The 26,523-nt window shown below is 39.8% G+C and overlaps 1 protein-coding gene across 1 annotated transcript; it reads right to left on the reverse strand.

Annotated features, from left to right (window-relative positions):
* Nucleotides 1–299: 299 nt before the first annotated feature.
* alx1 (ALX homeobox 1) lies at nucleotides 300–21,836 on the reverse strand. Its single transcript, XM_078567571.1, has 4 exons — nucleotides 21,488–21,836; nucleotides 14,043–14,347; nucleotides 4,194–4,322; nucleotides 300–1,447 (listed from the first exon to the last, which is right to left on the reverse strand). The coding sequence occupies exons 1-4, from the start codon at nucleotides 21,717–21,719 to the stop codon at nucleotides 1,127–1,129; spliced, it is 987 nt and encodes a 328-aa protein (XP_078423697.1). The 5' UTR covers nucleotides 21,720–21,836; the 3' UTR covers nucleotides 300–1,126.
* Nucleotides 21,837–26,523: the final 4,687 nt, after the last annotated feature.

Raw genomic sequence — 26,523 nt, forward strand, 5'->3', positions numbered from 1 at the left:
CAGACCCTGCCCCTCCCTGCCCCCAACACCTTCACCCCCCCTCCCCCACCACCCCCCCAACCCCCACACGCCCCACCAACTAGAGCTACAGTAAGAATTAAACGATCAACTTTGGATTGGAGGAAGTAAACAGTCATTGTCGGGCACCTGTTTCGTTCTTTCTCCGTTTTTCTCTCTCTCTCTCCCTCTATGTATACATTGTATATATAAAGCTGATCTGAGCTTGGGTTTAGGGGATACAATATCAAAATTTTCCAATAACACAAAAATATGGTTGGAGATATAAGGAGACGCTACATGACTGCAAGACTGTGTAAAAAAAGCCGTGTGATCCTAGGTTTTCTACAAAACCAAAGAAATAATGCTAAAAATGCATGAACCTTCGTTCCAATACTACTTGAATACTATGTTCAATTTGGGCCCCTTACTTTCGTCAGAATGTTAAAGCCATGGAAAGAAAGAGTGCATTAAGATGAAACCACAAATGAGATGCTTTAGTTATGAGGAGAGACTGGAAAAAATTGCCTGTTTTCATTCGAGAAAATATGAGCAGCAGATCTAACGGGGTTGTTTAAAATTACGAGAGGTTTGATCACGTACGTTGGGAAAACTTATTTCCACTTATTAGTGAATCAGTAACTAAAGAGCAGTTAAAAATATCAACAAGAATGTAAAAAGGGAGGTTTGTAATTTTTTTACATGGAGGGTTGCTAGGAGAACCAATGGTGCAAGCAGTATGCAGATTAGTCTTTAAGAGAGAAGTGGATAAATATTTGAAAAGGTGATATAAATTAAGGGCAGAGGAATGGGGCTGATGGAGAGTGCTAGCACAATTACATTGGGCCAAATGGCACCCTGTTGCACTGTAAAATTCTATAATTTAATGTGTACACTACAGTCTTTAAACAGCCACACAATCTTTTGTTCAATCAATTCAGCTTTTGATACAATCTTCTCTAGCAGTATCAAGAGTGCTTAGAATAAAATAACCTGTGCATTACTCCCCACTGATAGGTTTTCAACTACTTCCTTGTTTAAGATGTAGCAGCTTATTAATGTTTTCCAGGGACAGAATAGCCCAGACATGTTCATTAATGGTTTGCCTTCTGTTTTCACGAAACCTCCATCACATTGCCCATGATATGTTGGCAGTGTGTTCTTTGGCTTTCATTCGAAGCACAGCAATACTCGATGATCTTCGTTCGCACTCTGGCCTTGGCTCAAAGGCATGTCCATCAGAGGAGCCAGAAAGTACAGAGTCATTGAAGAGGTTGTTCAGAGCAACTTGATTGAACTGGCTTTGGTGATTTGATATGCCCATGTAGGCACTGCCATTTCTGTGTGAGTGAGGGTAAGGTGACATACAGGGGGATGATTCACGTGGTAATACGCACGATGAAACCGCTGAGCCAGTGGAGCTATTCCCTGCCCACAAATTGTTTTGCAGCTGGGGAGGCAAAAAAAAAAAAGCAGACGAGAGCATGAATATATCCATTTTCTATTCAGGTTTAGAGTTCTGCAGCTGCTGGAAACCCAGTAAAACTTCATACTATTTTGTTTCTTCAACGTTATTGTTTAACATTTTACAGTACAAGTCTTTTTATCTCATCCCTTGAGGGCAAAATTAATCACAGAAAATTTCTGTTCTCTTTTCCCAGATAATACTTAGTAAGGAGGGAATGTTTCAGATTGAAATCCTGAGCTCTTATTAGCGTCTATAAATAACTTTTAGAATACAGTCAACTCCTTGTAACAGATAAGAGTTTAACATTTGCTTTTTGCTTTTAAATGTCCTAAAGGTTCAGATGAGGAGTTTTTCTTTACATTCCCAGGTAACTAAAACTAAAGTGATCTGAGGGGAAATTTGTTTTTCACTTGGACAGTGTAAGCGAATATTTTCATCCTAATGGAAATGAGCTGAGATAATGGACCATTTTTCAAGAGGGGAAGTTAATCATAGGACTACAAGGATTGCTGATGTTTTATGAAGTATCTTTAAAATAAAGCTCCCGAACCCTGGAATTCCAGGAAGATGGCTGTGCCAGCAGAACTTGTGCCTGCCAATTGGTTTTGTCCTGTACCCATCCAGAATCCCAGGGTTGGGGAATTTACCATTGTTTAAGTTGGTGCAGGTTCCAATTCAGCACAGTTGGGGTGCCTGAACTCAGAGGGGGCTGGAAGGGTCGGTGCAGCTCTTTGCCCCAGCAGAACAGAGCCAGATAAGCTGAGTGCAATTAGTAAAGAGGCTGAAGGGCCTGGAATTCAAAAAGGAAAAACCGATTGCTATAGGATTTTTTTCATAAAGCTGAAAGGACACCACTTCCACTATTCCATTTTTAAAAAATTATTCTCGGGATATGGGTGTCACTTGCAATTGTTCACATTTATTGCCCAGTGCTCATTGCCCTGATAGCATGGCATGCAAGGCTACTTCAGAGGGCAGTTAAAAGTCAACCACGTTGGTGTTGGATTAAACTGGGCAAGGACAGCAGGTTTGATTCCATAAAGGACATAAGTGAACCAGTTGGGCACTTACAACATAATCGCTTCTACTGCAGCTTTTTAATTCCAAATTTTTACAATATTTTTGAGGTATTAAGGATGAGTCAGCGACTGAGTAGTTAAAGAGAGACAGGTATTATTCACACAGGATGGTGGGGTCAGAGGGAACAAAAACTGTGTGAGAGAGAAATTTTACAGAGATTTCAAAGAGAGAGACCCAGAACATGATACAAAACATTATGGAGATTGCAAAATGAAGAGACAGGGGCAAAGGAAAAAAATGTACTTTCGAAAATTTGCAGAGAGAAAAGGAGAAAGTCAAATGGAACAGATCCTCACAGAGACAAAACCTTCACAAGTTATATTAATAGGAAAGAAAGAAAATATATAAACTGAAGTTTAAGTACAGCAGTTGGAGAGAAAATATCACAAAAACTAAGGAGAATACTGAACTAATTTGCCGTCATTTGACGTAATACTGCACAAACAACATGTCGTTTGTCGATTAATAAACTGGGTTTTTTTTAGACTATTTTTGGGTTGGTTTTTAATGGCCACATTAGATTTTGTAGCCATCCATTCTGACTGGGCCGAAAATCGAACCCAGCACCTCTAACATCCTGGGTGGGATTTTCCGTACCCGCCCACCACCGGGATCTTCCGGTCCCGCCACGAGTCAACGGACTGCTGGCTGGGGTGGGGGGGGGCGGCGCCTCTCCCACGGCGAGTCCCACCCACGATGGGGCCGGAAAATCCCGGCTCCTGAAAACCTGAGATTGCTGAATTCCAGGAAATGGGGAAGGGGAAAGGAGAGAAATGGGCCGTGAGAAGGATAATCAGAGAATTTACAGCATAGAAGGAGACCATTCAGCTTGTCATGTCTGTGCTGGAACAAAGAGAAAGAGACAGGGAAAATGCATTAAAATATCCTATCCGCCTGAGGAAGAAAGAGAGAAATCTAGATGAAAACAGATTGAGCTTTTAATCATAAAAGGTTATTATTTTTACAAGCATGGGGCTTAATTATGGGGCTTTTTTGACTGCATTAAAATGACATAATGCTAGATGCCTTCAACGTTTGAAGGAATCCAAGAAAGTATCATTGTGCACATCATCTTTGCTATGTAGTAAATGGAGATGTATTTTCGCCCTGTGGGCAATGCAAAAGATGTTCTTCTGTTAACTTCTTAAGGATGGTATAAATCACATGACAAGAGAACAAGAACTTCCTTCATCTTAAATATTTTTAAGTTATCAGCAGAGGGTGGGAGTCTTCTCCAGTTTGTACTTCACAAATCCAAAGTCAAAATAAATGTGCTATTCAAAGATCAAAGTCTCAATTTAGTTAATGCTGGTAGTGTGTTCAATTTGATTCATACATATATATTGATATAATTTGAACGCATATTGGACTGGTGAATTATATCACCATAATAAGAAATATTTGTCAGATAATATTGCCTGTGTCCATGGAAGTGATCAAAAATGTATTGAAGCTCAGCCATAGCCGGCGGTGTTCTATGTTAGTATTTCATCACTCCAGAGGGAGCTTCAGCTACCACACCAGGTAAATACATACACCAAGAGCAAACAATTTTACTTTTAAACATCACTAAAGCCATGTGATTTTTTTTTTTTTTAGTGTGCCAACTTACAGCATAACATTACCCACTGTGCCATTTTCTACCTACCTGTGGATAAGTCTCTGTCCGGGGCAATAGAGAGACATCATAGGAGGTTGCAAAGTGGTTTCGAGCTTGTTGTAGCTGTCCATAACGTTCCCTCTTTCTCCATTTTGCTCTTCTATTCTGAAACCAAACCTGCAAAGAAATAAAGCACCTTTGTTCTAATTTCCTGCATTACAGAAGTTGTCAGACTGTTAATTAATGTTGGGGTATGCTGCCGGGCAGAAATGGAACTCCTTCATTTGGTATGACTTCTAACCAGGGAAATCTTCTGAAACTTTTACAAATAGGTATTTTTAAACCTTCCCATGTGATAAATCCCTTGAAGATATTGGAGCAAGCCCAAGGAATCCCTACAAATATTAACAAGATCCCAGTGTTCTCTGCCTTAACTTTAGAAAGACTCGCCAACAAAAACAGGTCAACGTTGTAGAAAATATTTGCGCTAGTACATTGCAAGAGCAAAATATGTGCTAATGAGTAAATACAAAATTTCATGACTTCACAGACACCAGTTTGAAAATTTCAGCTCTACAGGCACAACGGAATAAAAATTCACCCTGGGCAGTAGCATCAAACAGACAACAGCAAATTGGCAGATTTGAGAAAATAAGGCAGATTTTTGATCTACAAGAGGGTCAAGAGTTATGGGGGCAGGCCTCAATCAAACTTGAGGCCTCAATCAAATCAGCGATTATCTTATTGAATGGCAGAGCAGGCTTGAGGGGCCGAATGACCTCTCCTATTTTTTGTGATCTTAGGCAGACTGTTAACAGGATGTTAATTTGCTATTGTCCATCTTAAGTTCAAGCTCAAGGCAACTTTATACCCCAATCTATCCATGCTTAGACAATCTGTATCTCATCGGTTTGGTTGAAGTGTTAGCTGTGGCTCAGTTGGTAGCACTCTTGCCTCTGAGTTAAAAGGGTTCAAGTCTTACTCCAGGGCTTGAGCATAAAAATCAAGGCTGGCACCCCTAGTGCCATACTGAGGGAGTATCATTCTGTCAGAGGTACTGGTGCCATCTTTTGAATGGGCAGTTCGCATCACTGTTTGTAGGTGCTTGCTGTGCAATAATTGGCTGTCATGTTTCCTATTTTACAACAATTACTACACTTCAAAAGTATTTCATTGGCAGGGGGTGGGGGGGTGATGGTGGTGTAGCCTAGTGGTAATGTCACTGAATTAGTGATCTAGAGGCCCAGGCTAACAGGATAATGCTCTGGTGATATGGGTTCAAATCCTGCCATGGCAGCTGGTGGAATAAATCTGGAATATAAAGCTAGTTTCAGTAATGGTGACAACAACAATTATCATTGATTGTCATAAAAACCCATCTGGTTCGCTAATGCCCTTTAGCAGGGATGGGGTGCTACGAGAGCACTGCTATTCACCACTGGATGGTAAACTCTCCTTTGCTGATTGACCATATTGGTTAAATGCCCCACTTGATTTTTTTCTTTCCACTGATCTCAGTGGAGTCCACACCATTTATTGTCTGACTGGATTTTCAATCTATAAGATTGATGTTGATTTTAATCCTCACGGCCTCCAAAATTGAAGCCACTTGTTTCCAGGGGTAACACATACAAGGGGATTTGGCTCATTGATGACAAAAATCAGGACTGGAGGCAAATCCTCTCACAACCACGTGGGGCTGCATGACCTGTGATGCAGAGGCAGCCAACACATTGAGTTATTTCTACCTGCGTTATCATGTGGGGCACAAGGGCAGGTTTGGCCATGAATTCCTGGAGTTTGAGTTCATGCCGGATGGTAACAGTTGGCCAGAATATCCGGAGCTCGTGGTGTGGCTGTTAATCCGGAGCCTGGGGAGGTTAAGAGGTGGCGAAGGGAAGGCTGGGCCCAGGGTTCCAGGCCTCGGCCTCACGATGCTGCTGCTGAATGTCTCTGAGTCAATGTGCAGCAGCAGAAACAGATCCTGTATAGCTAGCTCCCTGACTATAAAAAAAATACAGACCTTACAACTCCCTGCACACAACTTTCTCATTAACGGGCATTTCAGGGTCGTTGAAGCAGAAGGGTCCCGGGATCTAAAGCAGCATCAATATCCCCAAACACCCTGCTGCATTTTCCTACTGAACATTAATTCCTTGCTGTGATGGCCTGAGGATGTGAAATACAGTATGTTGCTTGTATTCCTTGCTGGCAGCTTTACATAGAATTTACAGCACAGAAACAAGCCATTTGGCCCACCTCATCTATGTTGGTGTTTAAGTTCCACACAAGCCTCTTGATCACACTATCAGGGTAACCTTCAGCTTCTTTCTTCCTCATGTGTTTGGCAAGTTCCTTGAATGTATCTATACTGGAACCATTGAATGGTTACAGCACAGAAGGAGGCCATTCGGCACATTGTCCCTGTGTCAGTTCCCTGCAACAGCAACTCAGCTAGTCCCACTCCTCCACCTTTTTCCTGTAGCCCTATAAGATCTTTTCTCTACAGATAATTATCCAGTTCCCTATTGAAACCTGCAATTGAACCTGTCTCCAGCCGTTCTCCACGCTCAGGCAGTGCATTCCATATCCTGACCACTTGTTGCATAAAGACGTTTCTCCTCATGTTGCCCCTGGTTCTTTTGTTAACCACCTTATGGTTACTGTTCCCTTCTGCCGGTGAGAACAGTTTCTCCCCACTTAGGCTATCCAGACCCCTCATGATTTTGAACACATCTATTAAATCTCTTCTCAACCACCTCTTCTCCAAGGAGAATAGCCCTAGCTTCACCAATCTATTCGCATAACTGAATTCTCTCATCCAAGGAACCATTGCTTGATTGAAATATATAAGATCCTGAGGGGTCTTGACAGGGTCAATGTGGAGAGGGTGTTTCCTCTTGCGGGAGAATCTAGTACTAGGGACCATTGTTTAAAAATAAGGGGTCACCCATTGGGACAGAGATGAGGAGAAATTTTTTCTCTGAGGGTTGTGAGTCCTCAAAAGGTGGTGCAAGCAGAGTCTTTGAATATTTTTAAGACAGATTCTTGATAAATAGTCATGATCTCATTGAATGGCGGAGCAGGCTCAAAGAACCAAGTGGTCTACTCCTGCTCCTAATTTGTATGTTTCTATGTTTGTATTCTTATAATTCTTTTCTGTCCCCTTTCTAAAACCTTTGCATCACTTAAGGCTGAAATAGTGTTTTATGAAGCTTCATAACTTACTTGCTTTTGCACTCTTTGCCCTTATTTATAAAACCCAGGATTCAGTATAATTTATTAACTGCTTTCTCAACCTGCCCTGCCACCTTCAATAATTTATGCACATAAACACCCAGGTTCCTCCGCTCCCGCTCTGAAGAAGAGTCATGCAGACTCGAAACGTTAACTCTGTCTTTCTCTCCACAGATGCTGTCGGACCTGCTGAGTTTTTCCAGCATTTTTTGTTCATGTCCTCTGCTCCTGCGTTTCCTTTAGAATTGTACCCTTTATTTTATGTCACATTTCCTCGTTCTTCTGACCAAGATGTATCACTTCATATTTCACTATACTAAATATCATCTGCCACATGTCTGCCCATCCCACCAGCCTATCTATGTCCTCTTGAAGTTTATCCCTATCTTCCTCATGTTTCCCAATACTTCCAAGTCTTGCATTGTCTTCAGATTTCCAAATTTTCCCCTCTACACCCAGGTCTAGGTTATAAATATAAATCCAGAAAATCAGTGGCCCCCCTTATATACCATCCCCCAGTCAGAAGTAAATCTTTCTGTAATTCATGTTTTTAATAGGTTTGAATTAAATAATTAAACTGTTGCATAATGAAATTCTAGCTATGCTAAAGACTAATGATTCAAAATACCACATGGTTGGAAATAAAATGCCTACTGGCACTAATATTTTTCACTTAAAAAGCATAGTTTTAATGACGTTTGGAGATTCAAATGGTTAATACATAGGAAAACAACATAATAGTAGATTTAGAAATGATATGCCCAACACATTTTCTTAGAGCTCCAGCAGCTCAAAATTTGGCACTACACCCCCTGCCCTTTAGGGAAGGAAATCTACCATCCTCATGTGACTCCAAACCCATGCAATGTAGTTGACTCTGAGTAGCCTAGCAAGCCACTCAGTTCAAGGGCAGTTAGGGATGGGCAACAAACACTGGCCTTGCCATGAAAAAAATAAAGAAAAAAAGTGCTTTGGCAATCCTGAGGTTGTGAAAGATGCTATATGAATGCAAGATTTTTTAAGGTAGCACAAGGCTACCGTACATATATACACATTAATACATCAACATTTGTTTAGGTTGGATTTGGAAGACTGGCATCCACAAGTTAACTCAATGGACAGAATTTTCTGCCTGTCGGGCGGGCCTGACCCAATCTCCGGCGGGCGGGGAGCCGATCCCCGTTGGAGAAGTGGGCCCCGCCGCCATTTTAAGTGGGCGGGCCAATTAAGGCCCACCTAGCATGATGCCCGGCGGGAATCGCTATGCGCTTCCTGTGCGGGCGGGGGGGGATTCCCCAAATGCGAGAGTGCGCTCTTTCGCGCATGTGCACAAAAGAGCCCACATCTCCCTGAGGCTAAGTGCTGCCTCAGGGAGATCACTGAAAGTTGTACAAACATTAAAAATAGAAAAATAAAAAAATCCTTAACATGTGTCCCTCATGTGACAATGTCACATGAGATGGGACATGCTAATAAATTTCACTAAAGCTTTATTAAAGATTTTTAAACCCTACATGAAACCTCATCCCGCTGGTGGATGAGGTTTCATGTTTTTTCAGAAGCCCGCTGGGGCTCCTGGCCTGCCCGCCAGCCTTAAGGTTGGACGGACAGGTCCTTTCATTGTTTTAATTAGCCTGTCAATGGCCTCAATTGGCCATTGACAGGTTGGTGGGCGCACAGCTGATTTCGCTGTGCCCCCGCCTTCCTGAAGATTTAAATGAGGCGGGGTGACGTTGGGGGTTCCCCCCGATGTCATCCCACATCATTTTGCGCGTCGGTGAGCAGGCCCCGCCCCTGCTCGCCGACGCCAAAATTCAGCCCAATATGTTTAGCCTGCTAAATCATTTCTCTCATCCCAGTAATGAGCTTGTAGATGCATGAGAAAGGACTATGATCCTGGTCTACCATGAAGGAAAATAAAGATTATTCACAGGCACTCCTCCTTCTCCAGATACCTTGCCCTAAGAAAGCATTAGCAACCATGGACCTCCATTGGATTGGTTTATGATTATACTTGGCAAAGTACTGCACTGATATGCCATAAGGCATATTGGAAGGATTTACAAACTAATAATCAGCCTGTCTGACCACATTATGCATGCATTTTCCAGAGCCATCAAGTCCTGCAGTAGCCCAGAAGTAGGGACTCTACTACTGCACCACAAGACCACACAGGCACTAGTCACCCATAATCCAAACTAAGCACCAGCACGAAAGTGACCTCCATGGTCATCAGAGACCAACACCACAGCCCTCAGTTTAAGCAAGAATTTACAACTACACCCTCATTCTCTATTTTTTTTAAATGTAGACCAAAGATCCCACTTTGACTCTCCATCACTAAGCTCTGTTTATCCTGACAGTATGTACAAGAAGTGGGTTAGGAAATAGCAAAATAAAACAAGCTGAAATGAAAAAGACTTTTAAAACTAAAATAAAAATAAAGGCATATAGGTTTTTATTTAAGATATTTAACATAATAGGCTAGATGATTATCAATTTGTACAAACCAATGATGATATAGGCATGGCCTTCGGTCCTAATAAATCACCTAAATCTGAAACTTGGAAGGCATTAGGAAGTCAACCATTGATGAGATTGTCCAACCACTCATAAAAAGGACCTGATAATATTCCACATAGTGCAGTCAAGGCAGAGTTTGTAAGATAATTGGAAACAGATTATGGGAGAAATGGGAAGCAAAATCAGTGCTGTGACTGTTGCAAAACTCTTGGCATGCTCTCCTCAACATGTCATGTTAAAAACACAATTATCTCCTTTACGTCTTTTCAGTTGTTGGTGAGATCACACAATTTACAACACTCAGCCCACTGGCATAATTTAACAGGGGCTCATAAATATTCATGACCTGTCTGTTCAAATCAAGGAAAATGAAGGCATTGATTATCTTACTGAGCTTGTGCAGTTGATCCTTGATTTTTAAACAAGACAACTTGATCAAAACATGCAACTTGGAAATGTCTATACAATGAGTAAGGAGGGGTGAGGGTGTCAGCATAAGGAATGTTGGGCTGTTGTTACCATGCCAGTATGCATTTTAGCATTTAGTTTCATCTCAAGAGCAAGGAAAATTTGTCTTTCCGATAAGATGTTAAACCACTTCTTCCCTCTCAAGTGGATGGAAAAAGTCCCAAGGCACTAATGTGAAGAAGAGCAGGGGAATTATCCGCAGCGTCGTGGCCAATATTTATCCCTCAATCAACATCACAAAAACAGATTATCTGGTCATTATCACATTGCTGTTTGTGGGGTCTTGCTGTGTGCAAATGGGCTACCCCGTTTCCTACATTACTACATTACTACACTTCAAAAAAATGTCATTGGCTGTAAAGCGATGGAAGACGTCTGATGGTCGTGAAAGGCGCTGTAAAAAATAGAAGCCAGTTTAGGCTGATAATAAATAGAACCTGACATGTCACAAAAAGCTGTAAAATTATTAAGGAGCTCAGAATATATAAAGAAGAGCAGCACTCAAGTGATAATATTAAGTCAGCTGAACCCTGGGGCTGTGTGACAGTTTGTAACTCTGCAATCCAGCCATTATTGCTATTATACAGCCTTTAATTTTGCTGTTTATTGAAACATGCTCCTTCTGCTGTTAATGTGGGTTCCCATTCATGACAAAACAAAGGAAGGAGAGTTCATTTTTAACATTCTTCTATAAGATAGAAACATTTGCAAAACTGCATTTTTTTTTGCAGTCATTTTAACAACATGTTACAACAGCATTAACTGGGGTCCACTAATTAAGCAATTCAGAAATTTTAACCATGGTTTTAATCAAAATTCTTACAGGAACCAAAATTTGCCAATTCACGTGGTTGATCCCACTTATTAGTATGAAAGTTTTTTTTAATAGACTCTGACATGCTAATTCTATTATGAACCCTCCCCCCCTCTCCCCCGCCCCCCAACTATGATCCCGGTCTACCATAAAGGAAAATAAAGATTATCCGCCATCTCTTTCAGGATACGGAATGGGGAGATGTTATGAATTTTGTCTCAACAAAGTACAAAAGAAGCTGGAGAAGGCTTCCTCCAGATTGGCTATGGGGATTTATGTTGCTCTGCCTAGTGTGTTATTGTGTGTGATGTTCTGTTAAGGGTTTAGCGAGTGCTTAAAGAAGATATAGAATATCAGGAAACTGCTGAAATTGATAAATCCTGAAAAATGAAAATTGGAGTTTTCAAATCTGAAATTGCCAAGCCTGTGTGGTATCAGTTATTATATTTCAGTTCTTGTAGTAATTGCTTACCCTGAGGTTATTACAGCACATGCACTATACTGACAGCAGTCAATAACTACTACATGCCCAGAGTGCAGCTTAATAGCTCACAGTGACAAAATCTTGAATGAGTTATGGCTGGGGAAGGTAATGCATCAGATGACTTCCTGCAAAAAGCCTAATCAATTCCGTTACTTACTATGTGTCATTTGATAACCAAAATTTTACGTTAAAAAATCTCAAGAGGATTCTACTTTCTGAGCATACCTGAGTGATAACAAAACACTCACCAAAACTATGTTTAATCTTAGAAGCAGAGATAATAATCAGCTTTCTCTGTTAATCATGATATAGATTATTTGTAAGATCTCAGAGGAGTTGTTGAATTAAAACAAATAAATGCATGCTTCTGCGTCTTGTTTTAAAGCCAAATAATCATTTGGAGGTACATGTTGATATACCAACAGAAATGAGAGTTACTTTCATTGATACTCATATACACAGGTAGGTTATACATGTTAACTATGAGATATGAAAAAAAATGCTCCATTTCTGCTCATTGCCAAGTTAATGTTCATTATGAGATAACATTCTGTAAAAATACACAATAACTGGCATAATTTTAAAATTGGTAGTTATCAGCAGTATTTTTTTAACTTTTGCTTCTGTGATCTCTATAGAATTGTTGTCAGAATAACATTGAGACGAATGGCCCTTTCCATTATTATTGCATAAATGGTAACTTCAGTTGAGGGCAGATCTATAGTTAAACACCAACATCCAAAAGCTGCTATCTGAGTTGCACAGTTCTGCTTTTTGTTTTGCAAATGTGGCATTTCACGGTGAGCCTCACCATTGACATACATTGAAGTTGCTAAATTTTGTTTAGGAGATACAAATTAAGCTTTCCACAGATATTTAGGGCTAGTAATTAGTAGTGTCAGTTCTCTTTTAACAGCAATGATTGTTAATTATTGCCAATCAACTCCTCTGGCACCGCGAATGAACTAGTAACATGCAGAATCTTATTCCTCCATGTTTTGAATTTCTCAGGGAAATTTTAACTATATCAAATTTTAAATTTTAACCTTTCGGCCGTGGCTCAATTGGTAGCATCTGAGTCATAAGATGCCAGGTTCCACCCCAGGGCTGGAAAACAACAATCAAGGCTGACACTCCAGTGCAGTACTGAAGGAGCACTGTGCTGTCGGATGAAATGTTAAACTGAAGCTCCCCTCTAAACTGTTTGAGTGGAGGTAAAAGATCCCATGGCACAATTTTAAAGATGAACAAGTGAATGATCTGCAGCATCCTGGCCAATATTTATCCCACAATCAACATCCCAAAAACAGATTATCAGGTCATTATCACATTGCTGTTTGTGGCAGTTTGCTGTGTGCAAATTCTGTGTTTCTTAAATTACAAAATTACTTAAATTAACTTCAAAAGTACTTCATTGGCTGTAAAATGCTTTGAGATGTCCAGTGGTCATGAAAACTGTGATATAAAGGAAAATATTTTTTCTTGTTTCCTTGTTGCTCCCCTTTTCTCTGCCTTTATCCAATCTCTCTTTCACTCTCTTTATTTCTCTTCCTGCATCTGATTATATTCACTCCCTTTAATTCACCTCTTTTCTCAGTCTTTTAGCTGTTTATTTCCCAATCATTTTTGGTTAAGGAGACACCCTTTTGGTTGCCCTGATCACTCAGGCCCCAGATGCCTTGCTTACCTTGGTGCACCTTTATCAGCTTGCACTTACAGCAAATTTTTGGGAAACTATTTTGGAGCTGAAGGTGCAGAGTCAAGTCTGACTAACGCTAAATGCCCTTACTCCATAGCTTCAATTTTGTGGTCAGCAGCAAAGAAAGTTTTTGCTGTCTTCTGTGGTAAAACATGCCCTAATCCAACATCTGAGGATCTATAGCATCTGTGAGCACTGCAAGAAACAGTGACACTCTTCAACCAATCAAAATAAAGAATCCTTACTAACCCACACCGATTCTAAACCAGGAAGTATAAAGCTGGAGGTAGAAATTACATTTACATTATGTGCATAAAATAAAATAAAGATTGAGGAAGATAGATGGGATTAAGTGAGATTAAAAAGACAGACACGAAAAGTAAAATCATTTTTTAAAATCTCCAACACTAATTAATCTCAGAAGGAATGAGATTCTACACTTGTAAACATAAATTTTCAGTCCATTAGTGTTGTTTGGATAGTAATATTTATCACAGTGCTAAATATTCACTTTTTGCTAAATGTACCAACCCTAGACTTTTCTATAGTATAATGTATAACTATAATATTAACTTACAGCAGTTAACAATAATGTTACCAATAACACATTGAAAATATGGCTTTACAGATTTTTTTTCAGTGAGTAATGGAATGAATGATTAAGTTGTGTACCTGTACTCTGGCCTCAGTGAGCTCTGTCCGTAGAGCCAGCTGTTCCCTGGCATACACATCTGGATAATGAGTTTTCTGGAAAACCTTCTCCAGCTCCTCCAATTGTAAACTGGTGAATGTTGTCCTATTTCTCCGCTTCTTTGTGCTGGAGACATTAGAGTCGCTCTTGTCGACGGTTTGATCCACGATGGATTTCTCTTCCAACCCTTTTGGTGGAGACACTTTCATGTTGCAGTAGTTTTCAATAGGTCTTGATAGGTCGGTGCACACAGCCTGGCCCATCGACTTTGAAACACTATAATTGACTGGATGACAAAGAAATAATCAGACATTTGATGCGGGAAGCTATCCACATGCGATGTTTGCCAACCATGACTTCCAGTAAGTTACTAACAAACAATATAATTTTTAAAACAAAGATGTTAAAAACTGCTGATGTTAAGCAGGAACATAAACATAGGTTTGTCACCATCTGGCTAAAGAATAAACAAATACCATAGATCATGGCGTAGAAGTTGACATGGTGTATAAGATGACCCCATTTCTCGGCCCCAAAAAGTCATGTTTTATCATTTGCTCGGCAAAATCCCCTTTTTCAGCCGCAACATGTTATACTCACGCTAGTTGTCAGTCTCAGTTTTTCACCCCACAAATGGATGTTTCACTTACTTTCACTTTATTACAGGGTGCAAAGGATCATGCAGGTGATACAGGCTATGTTGCAAAGACGCATGGGAGTTTAAGGCACGCCCACACAGAGCAGACTCTGCATGGCAAATGACAGAGATGGCAACCACCCATACCCAAACTAGCAGCTCAATTTTATACTCAACGTATAAGTCGACCACCATTTTTGCAGAGATTCTGAGACTTCAAAGGTCAATTTATACACTGACATCTACGGTATTTCAAGACTTATGGCAAGACTGAAAACTGAAAGAGAATCAAATTCTTTTTAAGAAACTGGGCAAAACAAAAGTCAGAAGAGGAAAAGAGGTAATTGAGTTGATTTTATAGATTCATACTTCCCACCATGGTGTTTGCCCATTCATAAGAAAAAATAAGAATTTGCATGTGGAGGCCAGCAAGGATGGAAAATCTTGCAAAATCTACTGACCCTGCACCTGAATTCATGATACACACATTTGCTGATTGAAGTTCCTAATAAGGGGCACAAATTCCTCAATCCTAGAACCTCTGCTGTTTTTTTTTATATATTAATGGCTTAGGCTTGGGTGTACAGGGGACAATTTAGAAATTTGCAAAATGACAGAAAACTTTGAAGTGTAGTAAACAGCGAGGAAGATAGCAATAGGCTTCAAGATGGCACAGGCAGGTTGGCAGGATAGGTGGGCATATGGTAGATGAAACTGATGCAGAAAAGTGTGAAGTGATATATTTTGGTAGGAAGAATGAGGAGAGACAATTCAAGTTAACTGGTGCAATGTTAAAGGGGGTGTGAGGATAGAGAAAACTGGGAGCATTATTGTGCACAAATCCTTGAAGGTGGTAGGACTGGTTAACAAAACAGTGAATGAATCATATGGATTGTAGACTTTATAAATCAAGGTACAGAGAACAAAAGCCAGGAAATTATGAAAAACCTATATAAGGCACTAGCTTGGCCCCAGCTAGGTTATTGTGTCTAATTTAGGTCACCACACTTCAGGATATATGGAGAGGGTATAGAAAAATTTACTAGAGTGGTTCCGGGGATGAGGAATTACAGCTACAGGGATAATCTGGAAAAACGAGTTATCCTAGCAGAGCAAGCTAAGGAGAGATTTGATAGAGGCATTTGAAAGCATGATGGTTTAGATGGAGTGATTAAAGAGAAACCCTTTCCAATGGCTGAAGGGTCACTAGCCAGAGGGCATGGGTTTAAGGTGATCAGCAAAAGAACCAGAGGCATCATATGGAAAAATGTATTTAATCAGTGGCTAGGATTTGAAATGCATTGCTCAATAAAGTAGACACAGGTTCAATAACTGCATTCAAAAGGGAATTGAATAAATACTTGAGAGAAAAGATTGCAGGGATTAGGGGAAATAATGGGGATGTGGGGCTAAGAGAATTGATCTTTGAAAAAGCCAGAGCAAATTCCGTAGGTCAAATGAACTGCCCCTCTGCCATACTGTTCAAAGGTTCTATAACTCCATCCTTATGAGCTGAACAGGTTTTATTGGCAAATTTTGTTGGTTAAATCGCTTCTATGGTATGTGATTGAAATATTGGAAAAAAAGTGAAGACTGGTGAAAGAAGTGTGAAAATCACCTCAGTGAGACAATGAAAAAGAGTGCAAAGAGCTAAAGGCCATGAAAATTGCTGATTGCAAAATCACAAATGTGTAAATCTGAAATAAAATTAGAAGTGGAAATTCTGAGAAATCTACAACAGGCTACCAGCAACTGAACTTTGGATATAGGGCTCCGGCTGGATCCACATTTTGACGAAGGGTCAGTTCCATCCCTCCTGTCCTCTCGCTAGACGCCAAGGACCAGATTAACTCAGGCAAAACCCATTCACTTGCACGGACTTAAAATTGGGCCCCAAACCTCCTTCCCTAGAACTGCTTGCCTCTAAGTTCCTGATAGAGATAGCCAAAGTCTGAAAGTTTCAAAAGCCAATTCTCAGACCAGAGAAACCCAAGGTATTCAGCAGAAAGATAGGATGTCATTTTTACTTTCATATATGACAATTAAAATAAGATTGTCAGTGCTGTCTATTAAATGGCTACAAAAATGAAGGATAACTATTGTCATTGTAAGTTTTATGTATAAGTAACTTGCAAATTGCCCAATTGGTGAAGCAAAATTTGTAGATGCATGGATTGATGGTAATACAAATAAATGAGTTAGGGGGGAAAAAAGACTATTAAGGTGATATTCCCCTGTGCATCCTGCAATATGAGTGGTGTATTTCAGTGCCAACTGGGAGACTTAATCAAGTCCTAAAATCTGCTCAATAATACAGTTGAGTCGGAAAGAAACCCACTGACATGAGGTTACAAAATTGACTAGGTGTACACCGGATAAATGAACTTGGTGATTACTCTAATTTAAGAGACAATGTCCTTCTTCATTGACCAAGATCTGTAATTATTATTTTTGTTACAAGTGCAGACTAAACTTATTTTGCAAAGTGAATCATTTTATTTCTTTGTTTTAGCATGCCATCGTTTTACTGATAAGGCCTAAATATAAATTGTTTTTTAACGGGCTCATCTATATGACCAGTATACACAGCATAACATTTAATTTAGTTATTTGAAACCGCTTAAATCTGGCATTATTTTGGGGAAATCTTTACTTGCATACAACCAGAACGGGCCGATATGTAAACAGTAATATCTCTGACACATTCACATCCTTGTCACTTCCCTTATTACCGATCTTCTCACTTCTTGTCACGCCAATGCCATGTTTGAAACACCAAATTGTTGGATACTTCATTTTTTTTTTAACACCAGCGGCAAGTATCCACAGCTCCCTCATAACAACGGAATAACATTCCAGCTAGGGTCTGTTCCGAAAGCGGGTTCGAGGGCAGCAGCTTCTATCTTCTATTCAGGGAGTGATGGAAAAATGGTTGATCGTGAATATTTCTCAAAGGGAAACCCAAATCATATTGGGTCAAAACCTTATTGTCACTGCGTGTTTACTGTAAATTTTAAAGCTGGTAGATTAGTAGTGACAACATAATCCGCTATTTCTGGATACCGTTACTGAAGACATTCGCTCGTTACCTCCTCTCTCCCAGTGTTTTGTTTTTATTTTACTCTGTCATTCAAACTAACTACTTTCTGAATCTAGGGCATATATTCCATATCGCAATCTTTTGTGGGGCAGTTTTTGTTTAACCGCGCTCCAACTTAGAATGACATGGGTATTTTTGTGAAATAGCAGTCCAGTGACTAGATCAAATATGACCAACATATTCTCTGCACTGTAAACTCCGGCCTATTATTCCCAATGTTTCGGCTCTTTGTAGGGCCCGCTATGAAAAGTTACATGTTGCCGGGAAGTGAATTCTCTAACAGGGGCCCGTGCTTTATTTTAAAGCCCCCCCACCCCAAAATAGTATCATCCGAGCACGCCCCAACCCCTGGCTGGAACTAGTGGTGTCCAATTTATATTTTCGTAAATTCAGAAGTGAAGTTGAGTTTAAGTTGGAGGCAACAACAACATTAAATGATGTTCAGAGTTTTTTTTGTGTGTGATATGCAATGGGTTCATGTGTACTTGATATTACTAACCAGGTTATTACTCCGTTTCAAGTGAATTATTTGCCACATAGTTTCAGGCCGGATTACTTCGGCTGATCTAAGACCCGAATTCAGGGCTAAAGTCGTGCTGTGATATATATATAAAAAAAAAACTTCTTGAGTAAGATTGTAACTTTCTGTGTGATGGCCGTGCGATTATGGGGAAATCGCTTTCACATCAAGTTTCAAAGAGTTCTCTCGCAGTTTGGTCAAAATGGAATAAGGGAGCATTAACAATTAAAAAAAAAATTCGTTCATGGGATAGGGACAAGGCCAGCGTTTATCCCCCACCCCTAAATTAATCCTAATGTGATCAGATGGTCAACTGGCCAGTTTCATGCACATTTTCCAATTGATCTGGAAAGGAAGAATTCTCAGCGTTGGACCAATTGTCTTGTTGATCTATACAACTACCCAAAAGAAATGTTTTATTTCTCTACAACGAACGAATACATTTCCAGAATGAAGCATGTGCTCAGAAAAATTTTCAAGAAGCATCGAATAAAACTGGAGACACATTTGCTGCGTTCATTTCTTTCTTCCTTTGCATTTATTACAAATAATTTATTATTGTGCAGTATCGGGGCCAGCCGCAGATTCCACCATTGTCATTATGCTTACCTGACATCAGAGCCCGGGGTTTCAGTGATTTATTGTTAACTGATTTAGCTTTACTGTGTATAAATTATTAGATCCGATCAGTGCGGGTCGCTCGAGAAACAATTTAATGAAAGCCACGGCAGACTTCATGTATTTGCCGGTCGAATGCAACGATGGAAACATTTGACATTTTAACAATTAGATTCTCCTGATACTCGTCAAAAGGCGCAACAGTTAAATCAACATTTGTTTTAAACAACAGAATTTGTCGGTTTAAAAACACAATTTCGCACTCCGGCCTTTCCCCCTCCAGCCAACGCACACGCACACACATCAATTAACTATATTTAGCAAAAAGCTTATCATTGGACTCAAACTCCGTTAGGCTATTGTTTTACACCATTTGTATCAATTTGCCCTGTTAATTTTCACAAAGCATATATACCATTTGACCTTTCGCACATGAAAAGGCTTTATTCAATTGTGGCGCGCGTAGAGAAAAATACAATCTCCTAACAGTCCTTAACCTGTTTCATCATTTGCCTTTTTAAAGTCAGACAACTGATTTCTTCAATTGCATTTCAGAACAACTTTTAAGTGCAATTTCTTCGTGTGTGTGTGTGTGTGTTCAGGACCGGCGGTCGCGGCTTTCTGAGCATTTCATTGCAAAGAATCTCACTTTAAACACAAGACGACAGATTTGAGTTTCCTTTATAAAAAAAAAATGCAGCGTGTACATATTTAGAGGTTTACCATATTTGGGGGGTGACCATTAAGTCGGTCAGGACTTGTGACCTTTTACTTACAAATAAATGGAGTTTCCTTTCAGCAAAATCCGACCAAAGCGATTCAAAGACAGAGGATGGGTTGAGATATTGGACAGTGATATCAACACTCATAAAATTTAAGGAAACCATCATAAATCAAAGATTCAGTGTCTTCGTATCAATGTTAACCTTGTCCTTTTTGAAATAAAGCAGTAGCCGTCGAAACCGTTCCTTCTAAAATGCACGTTGAGTTCAACCAGTAGAGTAATTGCATTTTAAAGCAATTCTCCTTGAAAAGCTTTAATATTTGCACTGATTAGAGTTAATCCAGAACAGATTGCTTTCTGACCCAGCAGCTATTTCTTTTCGGAACATAGCAGAGCCCAACACTGAACCTCCTAAATTACTTACTATTTCAACTAATTCTCAGGGTATAGGCATCACCGACAAAGCAGATGTTCCTGGCCCCATTTCCCAGTTACCCAGGGAAGGTGCTGGTGGGGTTTTTGAACCATGCAAGTTGTTTGATAAAACTCCATGGTTTGCTAGGCCACTTAAGAGTCAACCACATTGACATGAGGCTGGAGTCACATATATAGGCCAGTCCAAGTCCCCCCGATCTATAGGTTTTATTGCAATCAGACAAGTTCATGGTCACTTTTACTGTTGCAGGATTTTTATTGCCAGACTTCTTTAAAAAAAAATGCTGTGGTCGAATTTGAATTGGAGTTTTCTGGTTTGTTACTGCAGGCCACTGAAGTGTCGGTAAGCAACATAACCACCGTGTTGTGGCGTAACAAGCCGGTAAGAGGGTGACCAGTTACCAAGCAGTGTTCTCCTGGATTTTAAACATTAATGTGATCAATATTGCTAATAATTTTTTTTTGGTGACAGGAAGGTGAATGTTCTTTTGTCTGGGCCTCAAACATATTCTCCCTTCGTCCCCGCCGCCGATACATGTCCTAACTGGAACCTTATATCTCGAGTTCTTAATTATGCCGAAGCACCATCAAAGTGTAACTTGCTGCTCAGGTTTGGAATTGTTTAGGACTGGCTGAAAGATGTATGAATCCTACATCTTCCAGTGCTCTCTCCACCCCACCCCCCCCCCACCCCCCCTTAAAAAAATCACGAAAGTGGTAAAGCAACATGCCAAAGATACTGCATTGGGCAGAACCCAATCGCTGTGTAGTCCAGGGTTTGATGACTTAAGAAACCTTTATATTTAACAAATAAACATTTATGAATTGCGTTTCTTCCCCCCAATCCCAGGAGAAATCAACATGTAAAAGATTGCTTCTTTTAGATTCCAGGAGTTTTCAAGGACAAATGCTGTTTATTTTTTTTACGTGCAGCGATGTTAGAGGTGGGAAAAGGGTTTGCTCAAGACTGTACAGTTGATTATTGAAACGTGAATGATAAATGGCTTGTTACCGTAACACCTCACCTCCACACTGAACAACAAACGGCTTGTTTCCTAATAGATAGCTCTTCCTGTTTGTTATTTATGGTTTTGCTGATAGTGTACACAAGTGGGAGCAAGCAATTCATGAAAGGGTCTTTTTTTTCCCCCGTTTTAAGATGCACGATTATTTAAGTGACTTCCATTTAAGATAAATAACGGCAGCTGCGTGGATAACCAGCCGACTATAGCAAACTTAAACGTTAAAGGCGTTTATTGGCCATTTATTTAAATGTTCTGGTGACAGAGCCGTGAAGCAAGGCGACGATTAATTTCATACATACCGCGAAAAAATTCCCTTTTTCTTTACTGTAAATCAGTTACGTTGGTGGCGACATCGATTGCTACCTACCATTCGCACCGTCTTCGTGAACGGGTGTTTTCCCAATCCGTTCCTGGTGCTCGTTGCTTTCCATATGAATAAAGCTTTGGATGCGTTTTGATGCATTCTTGTTATAGAAAGATCCCCCCTCCATACTCTCCATAACTTGCTCCAGGGTTGCCCCTGCTCCCATGTAATACTCGTTTCCTTTCGAATGATGGCCAACGATGGAAAAATTCTCACTTGTAAATTCCATAATCATCTAAACCAAACGATAGATGGCCTCGATGAAGGTAAACAAACCTGGTCGGGGGCGATCGATGCACGGGCTGCTGAGAATTAGTTGGGATTTGAATAGAAACTGCGTCTTTTGAACGTCGGTGAGATTTCCAGAAACGGCTCTATATACAGTAAAAGCGCTGTGCAAATGAGTGCAACTTCCTCCCAACTTAATGAATATGCAAATCCCAGAGTCGCTCTCCCCACCCTCTGTCCATCCCCTACCCCGCAACGAAAATGCATCGTAAAAAGTGTCTTTGCTGTTTGGAGAGGCGCAGACTTGGTTCATTTTTCAAATTGACATTTAACGTGTCCAGCATGACATTGTGCTATCCAAATGGCTTTGTTTCAATAATTCGCGGTTTCAATCAATGGCAAGTGTCTACTAGCTTTTAAATGTGATTGCAGCGCTGAATCTGTCCTTAGTTCTGGTGTGAATCTTGTGGACAATGTATTTAAAGGTTTTTATGCCCGTTAGGTAATTGTATGGTTTCTACAGCAAGGAATATGACAACTTTATTAAGTTTCGCTGCAGAGCAGAACATCGAAGCAGGCAAATCAACAGATAAATATCAATCCTTCTAGCTAAGGTTGTCAGGACAGTTTGTTTTAATGCAGATTCCTGGAGTAGGGCTGAAAAGAATACAGTTCTCAGCCAATTCAGCTGCATCAATAAACATAGCAATCATTGACATAGATAATGGATATTTATTCCTTTCGCTATAAATTTACTCGGATAGATTCAGTTTTTAGTTTCGCTTGTACAAGTGATTAGCACAGCCGCGGTTGGCAATGTTACCTGACTGAACTAAAATTGCCGACGTCTTACCTTTCCCTTCCCTCCCCGCCTGCCCAGAGCAATGAAAATCATTTAATTCTCTATCATCCATACACGAAGTGAGAAAATGCAAAGATATTAATAAAGGGACGATTCCACAATTTGTCTCTGCATTATGCAGTACTGGAACCAGTTCTCCAGATTTGCTACAACATGCAGCACTGTGGCTTGGATCACTTACAGTCACTTGGAGGAAATGTAGGCATTTGTAGCCTACACTTGATATATTTGCTCGGAGATCACTCCCAAATCAAATGCAGTCCGAAATGGGATATATTGGTGTCCTGGACGTGAACACGCAATGCCTATTCGTTACAAATGTATATTTTTATTACCTCCCCGGTGAATTTATTTCTTAAAACATTAAGGGGAATGTGTCTTGGACAGTTTGCAGGAACTTAAAACACTTCACTGCGCTAACAACCGAAAGGTTGTTATACATTAAATAGAAAGTATTCTTAAAGAAACGAATGATCGAAAGGTAAACGCTTTTTTTTTGGTAAAGCCGAAAATGAAAATTTCACTTCCCGCGCTCTTTCCCCGCTTCCCCTGAAAGGAGTACAGGATATCCAGCTCCCTTTTATCAACTGAGTTTATTCTGAAATTGATAACTCTTCTATTCCCTCATAAATCTCAGTGGCTCTGCACACGAAGCTAAAGGAGGCTTGCTTGTATAAGGGATTGCTGACGCCAGGCAATTTTGACAATCTCTAAGTCAAAATTAAACCTGACCTTGATGTTGAGTTTTTTTTCAGCAGGTAGATTTTCGCTTTCAATTTTTTTTTATGCCATGATCTGTACTTTGTGAAGAAGATATTAATTTAGTGCCTTGTTTGAATTGTAAGCGTGGTTTCTGAGATATTGTGCTGGCCCCTCACGTTATATCTGGTGTCACATAAAATCGTGCTTTAAAAGGACGAGCATTACATTTACCAGGTAGCATGTTGGAGCTCTTAAAATTCGATAGCTACAAATAAATTACATCAAACTTTCTCTTCGCCGAAGATGAACTGTTCATTTGATTAAATACATTATCCGTCAGGAATTGACTACTGAAAACAATAACATGTTTAAAAGTAGGATTCCACGAGCACTGACATGAATACGGTTTTTATTGTGACGCGTTAACTTTTCACATTAAACGGTCTGAAAACACAGACTTTACAGATCTGATCAAAATCCTGTGGCAATGGGAATGTAAACAGTTTAAAGCAACGAAACGGTGATAATATTGGAGAAACTTGAAGTGGCCCGAATCGAAATACTAACATCAAGGGGCAGTTTGGAATCATTTTGACTGATTCGGACTGAACACGACATTTACATCACCCCAAGGGTTCCAAACCATCGCTCACGTATATTTTTTTACATGTCTCTGACAACCTTAGCCATCTTTATCTTGAAACTACGCCAATTTGGTGAAGGTGCAAATAGGTCGTAAATCATTCTGGAGATTTATAGAGCAATTGCGCTCTCACTTGTATCAGCCATGGTGCCGTTTCTGGTCGACGTTTGGCGATTTTTATTCGGCTTTTATGATGGACCATTTGCAGAGATCATAGATCGGGTACAAGAGTAGGCTTTTCTGTTTTTTTTTGGCTTGGTGTGCCAGATCGAACACATTTTAGAACTGCTTTTACTTTTCGCAAAGAAAAATATATAATTGTCCCCGTCCCCACCACCAACCCCAAGATTTCTGCACTTGGTTTTCGAAGTGGGGTCATTTCCCGCATCAGTCGGAACGAGAATCCAGATGAAACAACGATTCATTCCATGCAATAATCGAAATTTAAATTTGAATAATTCCATTTTGAAGCGATATTTCATTATACCGTGCGGCAGTTCAGAACAGACAAACACATCTTAAGATGAGTGGATAAGGTTGGGGGCAAACGAGTATAGTCTTCATTAGGAAGAAACGGGAACATGCCAAATACACACTCAACAGAGCGTTGGCAGGAGTTTGTTTTGGATTTATATGTTCATGCACATACACAGAAACAATTTTAATTCACTCGCAGTTCATTTGCCTTAAAGAAACATAATTTCCTTTAGATGAATAATGTGCGGTGTTACGAGATATATACGGTGTGTTCTCCAGAGTTTGCCATGAATGAGCAAAACTGGAACCAGGAGTGAAAAATAACCACGGTCGAATATTCCAAACTGGTTTCATCCCGCATTGCGCCCTATTGCAGGAGCATAACCGTCTCTTTCAGGTCTCTAACTCTTGTCACAAGTACTTACATATTGGTGCAGCGCGGTGGCCACAACGCATCAATTGGAGACAAAAAAGCAACGTAACCCCGAGGTTAATGAAAATATAACCCAGAGGTCAAGCCCTCGTCGTCGGCTGTAGAGGAGGGTGCGAGGGCTCTCCTGCTAAACGGTCCAACACATGAAGAGAAACAAAAATATTAGAAGTGCACAGCTGGTCAGTCAGTACCTGTAAAAAGAACATACAAGTTATTACTATTTTGGGTGTATAATCCTTAATCAGATGATATCTCATTGCTGAGATTTTGCGCCAAGTGCAGTATCGCTCCTGTTCAGTGAGAAGGGCCACATGAAAAAAAAAGTGCTCAAATGGTCCATTGAGACACATTGGAAGCTTTGTAAAATGACTTTAGATTTAATTTAGGAGAGCCCAATGTTCCTATCCATGCAAACATACCAGTACACATCTCATCATACTGTGAAATGTGAGGTATATTGAGGTGTCGAGTTATTTACTTTGGGCCGAGACCAGTATCTAGTAAACTTCCATGCTTATTTTCCATTCCATGTTCCAGCTTCATATGAGTTCGTAACTGACATTCCAATCCCACAGTGTTTTACAGCACAGCCCAAGTACTACTGAATATTACAAGCTCTCTCTTTATAATTAAAGATTTTACAAGACAAGGTCACTCTTCAGCATAGCAATTTTTATTCCTCCATCAATATTTCTATTTCTCCATCAATATTGTTTATTTTTAATGTCCAAATGTAAAGGTACATAAGGCACATGCTAATATGTCAATTTAAATCATGACAAATTCACTCACATTTGCTGCTGGGAAATTTAAAAATGCTTATCTAAGAGGAAGATTATACCAACTATAATTAAACCTAAAGGCTGTTTCTTTTCTGCAGCTTAAGAAATCAACTTCATACTTATGTCACTTTCTGTTCTTGGAATATTACACTTAAAAAAAACATGCACAGGCTGTTTGAGAATGGCTATGGATTTCAATCTGACATTAAGGTTGTTTCTATTCAAACAAAACACTCAATTAAACATCGTATATCTGCACCACCAGTACACAATTATAAATTAGTAAAATAAACTATAAAAAATTACCATAAACTGTATAATAACAAACTCAATTCATTATAAAATAAACCTTGGGATCGAAAGGAGGAAGAAGTTATGCATAAGGACCATGCAAGCCATTGGTTTCAATCAACTGCAGGCAGTTTCAAATTTAGGCATCATGAGCTCCTCTAAAGTGGTACCTGCAGTCCACAACGTATAATGAAAGTATCAGATGGAAGGTGCTCTTGGTATGCAGATTAGAGAAACGCTGGATTAAAAAAGGTGCAAGTTTTGATTCAGGTATAAAATCTGATAAATTGTAAAAACAGCAATTATATTACTAGATGAAAAGTTAAGGACAATGTGCTGATGGTGGCACATTGATAGGTTTAGTTCATGTGTGATAGACCTTCTCATTCAGTCTGTCATGTAGTAGTCATTATGGATCTCTGAGACTTGTAAAATGAAACTATGGGGAGTGCTGTATTTATTATATAACTGCCCTTCGTACATTATTTTAAATGGATGATCTTATTTTAAATATTCAGAGATAGCATGCTGATTAGGATTCGGGGCCTGTTTTGTCACTGGAGTTTGCTCAGTATGATGATGTTAGTGCATAAAGAAGTACTCAGCTGTATAAGCTGTATG

Source organism: Cetorhinus maximus, chromosome 22 (assembly GCF_964194155.1).
Source record: "Cetorhinus maximus chromosome 22, sCetMax3.hap1.1, whole genome shotgun sequence".
In the NCBI taxonomy this organism is placed as follows: Eukaryota; Metazoa; Chordata; class Chondrichthyes; order Lamniformes; family Cetorhinidae; genus Cetorhinus; species Cetorhinus maximus.

What these genes read in the sequence shown, in the direction of transcription:
- alx1 (XM_078567571.1), bottom strand. Translation starts at nt 21,719, where the DNA reads ATGATTATGGAATTTACAAGTGAGAATTTTTCCATCGTTGGCCATCAT. An exon ending in TCACGAAGACGGTGCGAATG is followed by an intron (nt 14,348 to 21,487) that starts GTAGGTAGCAAT and finishes TTTGTCATCCAG; the next exon opens with TCAATTATAGTGTTTCAAAG. An exon ending in GGACAGAGACTTATCCACAG is followed by an intron (nt 1,448 to 4,193) that starts GTAGGTAGAAAA and finishes TTGCCTCCCCAG; the next exon opens with CTGCAAAACAATTTGTGGGC.